Source organism: Theobroma cacao, chromosome 7 (assembly GCF_053813885.1).
Source record: "Theobroma cacao isolate CCN51 chromosome 7, ASM5381388v1, whole genome shotgun sequence".
Taxonomy (NCBI): domain Eukaryota; kingdom Viridiplantae; phylum Streptophyta; class Magnoliopsida; order Malvales; family Malvaceae; genus Theobroma; species Theobroma cacao.
Genome location: NC_142645.1, coordinates 14,479,942 through 14,491,252, shown reverse-complemented (window position 1 = coordinate 14,491,252; position 11,311 = coordinate 14,479,942). Strand labels below are relative to the sequence as shown.

General features: G+C 33.1%; 1 protein-coding gene across 1 annotated transcript; it reads left to right on the top strand.

The window, feature by feature from the left end:
* The first annotated feature begins 545 nt into the window (after window positions 1-545).
* Window positions 546-2,284, top strand: LOC18594762 (filamentous hemagglutinin transporter). Its single transcript, XM_007022396.3, has 2 exons — window positions 546-873; window positions 1,498-2,284. Exons 1-2 carry the CDS (start codon window positions 643-645, stop codon window positions 2,029-2,031), a joined length of 765 nt encoding a protein of 254 aa, XP_007022458.2. The 5' UTR covers window positions 546-642; the 3' UTR covers window positions 2,032-2,284.
* The last annotated feature ends 9,027 nt before the right edge of the window (window positions 2,285-11,311 follow it).

The following is an 11,311-nucleotide window of genomic DNA, read 5'->3' as shown; positions in this document are numbered from 1 at the left end:
AATAAAGTCAAAATGCCTTCTTAAGAACCCCATGCCTTCTACCAAAACCTACTTCATTTAAGACCTTGATGACACACACCATTTAATATTGGAGTAAACAACAAATAATGTTATACGTTGTTCAATATTTAATTCAATAATAATAAGGAGATAGTAATAACTGGTCTGGGTCAAAGAGAAATAATAAAAAAATTGAGAGGTAAAATTATAAATTTGTCAAATTCAACACAAAAGAGTTTTCTAAAATAGTGTCTACTTGTATTTCCGAGCAATTAATGTGGCTATTTATTTGCATGCCTTCCTCCGCTTTCCTTGCGTTCCTCTTCCTTTCTCACTCTTCCTCTTACCATAAATAAATAAGCAAAACAATAAATGAAATAATTAATTAGAGGAAATTTAATCAGTGGGTTTATTTTATTAAATTGGTATTTAATTTAATTTAATAATAATAACACCAATTATGACCCTTCATTTTAATTTTTTATTTGATAAAGGAGGTGTAATATTTGCTCCAACACTTATATATGGCTCATATATATCCCTATATTTATTGTAACATTATAACAAAAAGAAAAACCTGTAGACTCTCTCTCTCTTTGTCTCTGTTTCTCAAGAAGAAGAAGAAGAAGAAGCTCTTTGGCTATGGCTGCCGATGTTAGCTCCCTACATAGAGTTTTGAGCGGGTATAAGGATGATCTGACGGTGGGGAATGAATCCAGTGGAGCAAAATCAACGGCTTTGATCACCAAGGACTTGCTTGGAGTTGGTGGTGGAGGTGGCTCCGCCTTGAATATGAAGAATAACGATCAATCCCAAGAACTTGACCTTGACCTCCAAGTCCCTAGTGGATGGGAAAAGCGCCTAGACTTGAAGGTATGTTGATTTTCTCATCTCAATGGAAAGAGAACTTTCGTTTCACGTTTGCTCATCGTATGATGTTTTTAGTTGTTTGTCTTTCTCGAGTCCCAATTATTGTCTTGTCCTTCTCTGTTCGTTCTATATTCCTCTGTTTGGATTCTGAGAAAATGCAGAAGGAATTGGGAGAGCTAAATCAGCCTTTATTTCTCCAAATTTGCATAACACAAAAGCCAGCTTTTAGTCTTTTAAAGAAATCAATACAAATTCGATTGTTTCATTAGTTTCTGCAAATGAATTTGTAATGAGATTCTAATATCAGATCCTAACATAGCTCATTCTGTTTAATAGTTTTTTCCCTTGTAGAAATGGGTTTTCATGAGCCATTAATGAAATGCCAATATGCATTTATTTACCTCAAAATTTATTATCTTCTTCAATGCTCTGCAACTTCTAATGGCCACCTGTTATGTTTACTTTCATTAATTATTATTACTACTCTCGATTATTCTGATTTTCTCTTCAAGAATCTAACCAATTGTTAATTTCTCTTAATTTTAAAGCATTGATTACATTATATATATATGTATATTACAATTTTCTTTAATATATATTTGCTGCTGATTGTGTTAATGGTTGCAGTCTGGCAAGGTCTACTTGCAAAGATGCAATTCATCAAATTCATCATCATCATCCGATGGAACAAAGCACCAAATTAATCAAACAGTACCCAAGCTTCAAGATTTGAATTTCCCGCCATCGCCCTCTAAATCATTGCTAAACCTTTTCGACGAGAGCAGCTTGGAATTGAAGTTAGTCTCATCGTCGCCGTCATCATCATCCCCTAGCAATTACCAGAGCGTGTGCACCCTCGACAAAGTAAAATTTGCGCTGGAAAGGGCTGAGAAAGAGCCGCCGGTGGTCAAGAAGCGCTCATCATCGCTGTGGAAATCATCCTCATCGCCTTCGTATTCATCGTCATCGTCGTCGCTCAGAGACTCGCAAGAGGGTGAAGGCGAAGACAAGTTACTCGCATCGCCGGTCGCAGCAGGCTGCCCCGGATGCTTATCCTATGTGTTGATAATGAAAAACAGCCCTAAATGCCCAAGGTGCAACACCCTTGTGCCCATGCCAGCTGCTAAGAAGCTTCGCATTGATCTCAACATATCAATCTGAGAGACCGGATGGGCAGGGGAAGATTTCTTTTTTTTGTTTTATTATCGAGATGCTTATAATTTTTGTAAATGATAGATGATCAATTAGGGGGGGTGGGGTTTAAAGATAGAAATGTTAGGATAAATTGAGCAATATGTATATTTGGAAAAGGAAAGAGGAAAACATTTGGGGTTGGTTGTTTTTATTGGCAAAGCAGATACAAAATTTTTCTCCCTTTTTTCTGATTCCATATAAATTCTATGTTTTCATTCTTTATTTTTTTTATTCACCCACTCAATTGTTGAATGCAAGGCCTTGTTTAAAGCTTAAGGTTTACAGGTTTTAGGCTTCTTCAAATTCAAAAAATTAATTGGTAAGGAATAAACTTGTAGTAATGCCCCAAGTTAGGTGTACTTGTACCTCACCATTATTAATCAATTTCCTAGTATAATTGTAAGTTTCAAAATTAAGGAAAGCCTAATTGAACTTCATGAACCTTAGACTTCAAGGAAGCTGCAGCACTACTATACTCTTCATGCCAAATTCTCTTTTTCAATAGCATTGTAATAAACTAACTGGTTAATTCTATAACCCAATCTCAATATGAGTTTATTTTAACAAATCCTAATTAATTTATAACATAATTAACATGACTCTTGCGTATATATGTTGTATCACTGACAAGTTTGTTCTACATAAATTGCCTTTAAGGGTTCTGATACAACTGAAAGGGAAAGAAACTCAACAGAAATGCTGTAAAGTCTGAGACTATTAATGGGGAAAACCCATTGATCTTAGATCCTGACTTTGAGTGCTCAACAATTTAGCTTTCTTCCTATGGTTTTTAAGGCATGTAGTAGTACTCTCTCTCTCTCTCTCTCTCTCTCTCTCTCTGTTTTATTTTTTTTTCATTTTTGATTTATGTCCATCTCAACTCAACTTACTCTTGGCAGATCATAAAAGGGATAGTGATGTACAAAAATATGGTTGTGTCCTATAAATGTTTGAAAACTGCATTCACCTACACTTTGTCAAATGATGAGCTTTATGGTTGCTGCATGAACCTAATTAAAAGCCATTTACTAGAGCAATTCATTAATATACCTAACACATAATAAATGAGAATTTAATTTTATCATGGCCTTTAAAGTTTTCTACCTACCTTCTCATTTGAGTTTTTAATGTTTAGTTTCCATACCAACGCCTATATTTTCTTTCAATAAACCACCTCTAGTTGGCCTATCAATTAATCAACTCTACATTTATTTGTTTTTGGATAATATTAATTCTATATTTATGAATCTTTAATATCATTTCAATTTACAATTTTAATTTACTATATAGGTTACACAATAATCAGCCCTTAAGTACTATCCTTGCATCTCTTTACCTGTTGCAAGTTAAGATTCAAAAATAAAATCTCAAGTTTTCTCAAGAAATGAGATAATATAAGAGTTTTGTGAATTACTTTATTGAATGAAATCGATTGTCTTACTGTTTTATTTGTCTGACACCATAAATTGTTATCAAATTGTGAATTCATATATATATATATATATATATATATATATATATATATATATATATATTCGCAGGTTAATTTTTAATTATGTGCCATATCTTTTCTCTTTGCTAAATTATGTGTCATATCTCGATGTGATGTGCTTATAATTGATATGATAAGAAAATTTAATACAATAATTTTTCTATAACAGAAAATTAAAAAACAATGGAAATTATAATCAAGATTAAAAGAATATGAATGATCCGTTAGCAATAGAAGAGTCCAATTTTAATTAAATGTCTCCGTATTTTTCAATAGGTAGGTGAGCTATAATCAAAGGCGTAAAGGACGGAACCAAAACAGTCTGCCAGTCCTTATAAACCATGTAATCAATTCCGGGCTGGTCAAAGGAATTAGCAGACTTATTCTTACAAAAAGATAATCGTTTCATTTATACACTATTAGACAAGTCCAGATATTTCAGTCACTAGATTGGTTTAGAAATTTATGACATTATATCTAAAAACGTTATTAAATTATTTTAAAAATTTTAAATTAATTTTTATTCTTTTATTACATTTAATTAAATTTTTATACTTTTATTTTAGATCAAATAAACCTTTATTATTAATAGTTCATTAACTATTGTTAATCAAAACTTTACTTGTTATGTTATGTCACGTAATACTAACGTACTATGATGACATGTTATAGTCGGAGATGATATTGTATGTTGATGTAACATGATGATATGATCATGTGACATTTTTCATATTCCATGTCAATGCATGTGATATAAAAAAATGATAACTAGTGTCTTGATTGATGACAATTAGTGCGCCTAGCTTTTTTTGACCTTAGCTATCTTCTAAAAGTAAAAATCAGATTAAACAGGGATTTTGAAAAGTTCTTAAAAAAAGTAACTTTTTTTTAAAGAACAAAATATAAAAAAAAAAGTGCTTCACGAAAAGCTCCAGAGAGGAGCTTTCTCTTTTATTTTTTTTAAACACCCCTCATTTTTACTAGAATTTTTCTTTTTGTTTCAAAAATGTCCTCATCTGTTAAAAATAATTCCAACATTATCCATTTTCATTTTTATATGATTAATTATAAATTTTATGGTATATAAAATATTTTTTATATTTCTAAAAACTTGTTGTAAATAGATAAAAAATAAAATTACCTTTTTTCCATTGTGAACAAAGGAATTTGTGATTTATAGAAAGTTATTTATTAAATACCCTTTATGGTAATTTTAACCAAAATTAGAACTTATATAAACTGTTTTGCCAAACAACTTATCTAAAAAAAAGAGCTTATAAAAATAAATTTATCAAATAGATTTAGCTGAAATTTAAAAGTTATTATTGTTGCTCCATTAGTTTTTAATGATAATAAAACATTACCACTCATTTGTGTCAAATATCTCTACTTGAGTGTGTAGGACAAAAATTGTATGCCAAGAATAAATCAATCTTTCAAAGGCACATATCAAAAATCATATGAATAAGGAGCCACAATTGATCAACAAAATACAAGCCTCTTAGTTGGATAATGAAGGGTATCAATCAGCTAAAATTCATATAAGAAGTTGGCGGGCTCAAGAGGATTGAGAGACAAAGAAGACTTAGTCGACCAATAAGTAAGTTAGTCGACTAAAAGCCTACTGCTAGATATATGAACTTTAAGACAGAAACAACTTAATTGACTAAGAAATAAGTTAGTCGACTAAGTGCTCACTGCCAGAAACTGGGATCAGAAGACAGAGACAACTTAGTCGACTAAGAGCGCAATTAGTCAACAAAGATCATTTTGTTAAAAAATTTGAATTAAGCACTATGAGATAGATTTATGGTCAGAATAGCCACCAAACTATTTCCAACGATCAAAAACTGCCTAACACCTATTAGAGCTGATTTCTCAAGTATTTAAGAGGCTCCTAACGGTTAGAAAATAAATCCAACGCTTCCAAGTCCAAAAAGAGCTCAAAAATTGTAAAAACCTCCAACATACTTTCTGCACTTCAATCCTATTCTTGTAAAAGATTCAAGCACTTCACTTTGTACCACTTAGATCAAGTCAATGATCATAGGTACATCTTTATTTCTCTTTTCCTTGTATACTTAAAGTGTGCGAGACACTCTAAGGGATTTTATTCAAGCTTGGATTGTTTAATTGAGTGTATAAGTTCTAACTTAGTCTAGAAAAGTTAGTTTGGGTTTTGGTTGATCTTGGGAAAAACCATTGTAAAAGGTTGTGGCTAAGCCTACTAAAAGCCATTATAAAGCTTGGTGGGAGCTTGAGATTTCCACGGTTTTTAGTGAGTTCATTTGGAAAATCCTTGGTTGAACAATTAAGGTAGTGGATGTAGGTCATTGACTGAACCACTCTAAATTCTGGTATGATTGTCTTATCTGTTTTTAGTTTTTCATTCATCTTTAAATCTTTCCTTTATCTTGCATTTGTCCCCAATTAGAAGTCAATTTTAGTAAGAGCCAAAAAGTGCTATTCACCCCCCCTTCAGCATATTTACTTGAGACCAACAAATGGGATCAGAGCCTATCCCTCTTTCCCAAGGCTTAACATCCTAAGGGAGATCCTAATGGTTCTCCAAAAATCAGTAATTGCTAAGGGACAATCAACAAACAAACCACCTCTGTTTGATGGCTCAAATTACCCCTATTAAAGTACTAGGATGTCAATATATATAAGGGCAATAGACTATGAGATGTGGGATGTTATTATTGATGGACCCTTCATTCCCTTAACCTTAAACGTAGTGACCAACGAGATGATTCCTAAGCTAAGGTCTGAATGGATCGAAGTTGAGTCCAAAAGAGTCCAAACAAATTTTAAGGCAATCAATACACTGCATTGTGCTTTAACTCCCACTGAATTAAACAATGTGTCAAGTTGTACCACAACTAAACAAGTGTGGGACAAACTTAAGATTATTCATGAAGGGACTTCACAAGTCAAAACCTTCGGAACTCTTCCTAGAAATAGTCATCGTAGATTTGTTAAATCTTAGAGGCCTTTACTATGTCTATGAAAATGGAGGTCGGGAAGATGTTATTGAAACAGTAGTAGTACTTCCTAAAACAGATGAGTCTTTGCCCCTTTTTGGTGGCTGACTAGAAGATACACTCAAATTTCTCCTTTTTGCTAACTCAGCTCGCATTCTCCTATTTTCATTCGCTAGTTTCTCAGCTCTTAAAGCCATTTGCACCACCTCTTTAGCTACAGTTGCGTCCGACTCACCCATAAAAGAAATGCAACCATGTTGCCTAGCCTCTTTAAGCTTCTTAAAAATAGAAACATCCAACATTGGTGGTGGGATAGGAGGTGGGGGTGGTGGTACTGAAGGAGCAGCTAGAGGAACTGTAGGAAGAGCTTGACCAGCCTGAGCCTGGCCAACAATAGCAATAAAGAAGGCTGCCAATGCCTGAACTGCCTCAGGAGGCATGGCAAGAATACTAGTAGGTGGCGGAGGAGGTGGAGGATGTGGAAGAGTCTCGGTCTGCTCAACAGCAGGTGCTGCCTGAATAGTAGAGGCAGTCGATTCCCCCTCTATAGGATCTAGTTAACGATGTTGAGAACGACCTCTTCCCCTCCCAACCGATCTAGTGAGAGGTGGGTGTTCACGTCGAGGAGGCATGATAATCTATAAGAAGGAATAAGGTAAGTCTAAACAAACTCAGGCTCTACATGCAAATACATGCATTCTATTCAGTTTAACCTAACTTAACTCGGGGCCACACTGACACTGTAAATTTTTAAAATAACTTTAAAACCAAAACTCTGTGCTCTGATCTTTAAAACTAAAAGCTCTGTTCTTTAAAACCAAAGGCTCTGATACCACTATAATTGTCACAACCAGGTACTCCCCTCGAGCCCGTGACAACTGTCGCGACGTCCCGATAAACATTCATTGCCCAAAATGCCAACCGGAACCTCGCAAGGCTTTAATATCATTTTTTGCAGCTCCCATGTGAGCAACAGTTGTTAAGTATCATGTTTTGAGAGATTATAAACTATTTCCAAATCAACAATAGAAAAATAATTTTTTTCTCATAGGGGCATTTTGATCATTTTTCCTCAAAAATCTCGAAACCAGCTAAAAATGTAGTATGCAAGTGGAAAACACATATTTCATAATCAAAAATAAGTTTATATGTCTAAAACATTCATTTAAAGTGAAACTATACCTATTTGAATGTAATAAAAATATTCAATAAAATATTCTATTTTTTTATAAAACAATATGTATAGAGTCACCGGTAAATAATTTTTGTAGCGTAAAAGCTAAATAAATTCATACATACTGTAATACAAATAACCAAAGCATAAGATTTAATTTACAATGACACGAGGGCCCACGAACGACCAAAAGTATAAAAAACGGTAAACTTACAGTTTTTTAGGATGCAAGTCCAACTGTAGCCCTCAACGAAATGAGTTATCTACCGACTATCCTGAGCCTGAAAGGGGTGAAAAGGAGGGTGGTGAGATTATATAATCCCAGTGAGTAAACAAATATCATCTAAAATATCTAAAACTGAGTAAATGAAGACAGATAAAATAGATTAGCATAAAAATGATTCACAGCATTTTGAACTCATTTTAATAAGATAAAATAGATTCATTTCACCCAAATAAACAACGAGGCTTATGATTTCCTGAAAAGCTTGGCTCATGCCAAAAATCATTATCATACTCAGTTATCAGGGAAACCTTGGTCTGGGGCTATCCCAACCGAGTCCGCCAAGGCTGTTAAAAAGTCATGTATGCATAAATCATGTTTTTATTTTGAAAACATAGTCGTTCCTTGGCGTTGGCTGAGTTCACCCTCACGTGGTGTTTTGGCGTGAACTGAACTCTAAAGGTGTACCTCGGGAGTATGATAATGCAGTTCGCATTATTTCTATTTCTAGGTTATAATTTTGTTGCAGCCTTTAGATACAGCCGTTCCTTGGCGTTGGTTGAGTTCAGCCCTTGATCAAATATGCTTTTCGGATGTTCTCTCTCATTAGCATTATGAGCAATACTAAAAATATAAGGTATTAGACCAGGATCAGCCATAACTTGTTCTGGGACACTTTGATTAGGCTTTTCTTGGATAGGGGCACTTTGGTTGGCTTCTTCTATAGAAACACAACTAGACCCTTGGTTTTGATTATTTTGAGATTCGGTTCGAGCATGTTTAGTTCTTGTAAAATACTTATCCATGCCTAATGTATTATAAAAATGAAAATAATTATAAACAATTAAACAAAGATTACCATAGCATAGATTAGAACTAAAAATATGAAACAATCATGGAAATTTAAGTCTTAAATCTAACATTTCTTATTAAAGCAAAAGAAAAAAACCTAGATAGAATATGGAAGCAAAACTCTCAAGAAGAGAAAAAGAAAAGTAAAAATATAGAAAATGATATAGTAGATTGTTAAATACCCTAAAATAAAATGACGCAAAGAAATAATACGAACAAATTAACTAAAATAAATAAATGCTTACTAAATATCTGTGCTTTCTTGAGGATTGAGAAACCAGCATTAAAGGAAAAAAAGGAAGTGAGGTGTTAAGGCCTTAAAGGAAAGAGAAGAAGTGAGGCATTAACAGAAAGTTTAATATTTTTTATTGTACGTAATATTTTGCATAGTGATATTTAAACTTGGGCTGAGACATAAAAGTGTTTTCGGCCCAGAGTTTGGCTTATATAGTACATAATATTTTGTATAGTGATATTTAAAATTAAATAAATATCACAAAATATTAATTTAAAACATATTTTAACAATGAATCTCTAAATTTCAATGAATCTCTAAATTTCAAAAAAATTAAATAAAAGGGGTCCATTGCCTCCATTCACCTTTTTAAATCCCATAAAAATATCTAAAATATAAAATAATATGATCAACTAGCCTATAGGCATGGGTAGGTAGCTCAACTAATTAACACCTCTAGTTGTAATATTTCATAGAATTTTTTCAATTATTTTGAATGAAAAAATACAAAAAAAAAACCCTTAGGAATACTTAAGCTTAACATGCTTTCGATTGTCTCTTTTTTTTTTTTTTTCTAAACATGATTTGTCCTTTGTTCTTTATTAAAGATCTTATATAATTGGATTAGTATAAAAACAATCTATCTTGTCAGAGTGTATAGTTGACAAGACTAACTTGACTTAAAAAACTACATCCAACTCATTTGAATCTAAATCCAACTTAATCCAATTTGACTGTAAAAGTCAGCAATTTAAAACCGATTAACCAACTCATAAATTAAAAAGACCATTATGCAAATCAATGTGAATTAACCGAACACAAACCAATTTTAAATTGATCAAAACTCAAAATGATATAAAATTATTAATTAAATATAATACATTATGTTTATTTTAAATTTTAATTTAACTATAACAATTGACATGAATTCGACTCGGTAGAATTAATTTGTATAATTATCTTAAATATAACTAGATAATTTGTATAAGTATCGTAACATCTTCTTCAAACTCAAGGTGGTTTCAGGAAATGCCAACTTGAATTTGAAAACTAACTCTTGGAATCGACTAGAAAGATGAGTCTTGGTAAAGATATCAATAAACAATTTGATTTAAATAAGTCTTATGAAAAGTCCCCTAAGTCATCTGATGATGCACAAAATGATAATTAATCTCAATATGCATGGTGCATTCATGAAACAAATTGTTGTGAGCAATATGGATAGCATTGTGGTTATCGTAGGGAAGGATATTGGTAGAAGATTGGACAATACCCCTATCCTCCAATAATCGACGAAGCCAAAGTAACTTTGAAACAGCATCTGTAGAGCATGATGTTTAGACTCGTGCTAAAACGGGTAGTTATAGCTTGTTTCTTGCTTCACCAAGAAGTGAGAGAATTACTCAAAAAGAAACAATAACTAGTGGTTGAGAAATGATTTGTAGGATAACTTTCCCAGTCAGCATCAAAATGTCCAAATAAAATCAAAGAAGAATGTGTAAAGAAGTGAAGTGTCACGACCCAAATTTCGGGCCAAGACCGGTGTAAGGGCCCAATAGACATAGTCCATTAAGCCCAAGGAAGCCTATTAATCTGACATGTTCATTATTCCATCATAAACTGCTAAGTCATATTTCATAACTTAGAATCAAAATAATGTTAAACATTGCCACCTCATACTAGCATACTGAACAAGTGTATATACATTATCTACAACATGTATCTTAATAATTTGCATTAGGCTTGTCTATACACAACAAAAGAATACTCGACTTCCAGCGGAGGGACTCGAACGAATGTACAACTACTGAATGCCGAGACACTTACCAAAAGATGGATACAAGTCTACAAGAACACCTCGTCCTAGTTACCGCCTGCCTTGTGATCTAAAAACATGAAGTTGAAAACGGTGAATATAAACCTAGTGAGTGAACAAGGAAGGGAACAAGCAACAATAAGGGAGAATTTAAAATCATGATGCACTTGTTTCAAAATAATGCAATTTAGTTCCATTCATATTAAAAACTCCTCATCAAGCCCTTAAATGATTAATCATTTGAAAATCATAAACCCATACATAACGAACCATTTGAAGAATGAAAGCTTCAATGATATGCAAGCAAGTCAAATACGACAACGAATCTTCGCTAAAGTGGAAAGGCATTCTCGCTGCAGCTACGTTACAGTGAGAATGAACTTTCGTTGCAGCGACGTTGGGATTTAGTTATTAGCCGAACAAGGGTTTCTCAACTGGCTGAGGGTTTCTCACTAAACCTCCTCATTTTAA

What these genes read in the sequence shown, in the direction of transcription:
- LOC18594762 (XM_007022396.3), top strand. Translation starts at nt 643, where the DNA reads ATGGCTGCCGATGTTAGCTCCCTACATAGAGTTTTGAGCGGGTATAAG. An exon ending in AAAAGCGCCTAGACTTGAAG is followed by an intron (nt 874 to 1,497) that starts GTATGTTGATTT and finishes TAATGGTTGCAG; the next exon opens with TCTGGCAAGGTCTACTTGCA.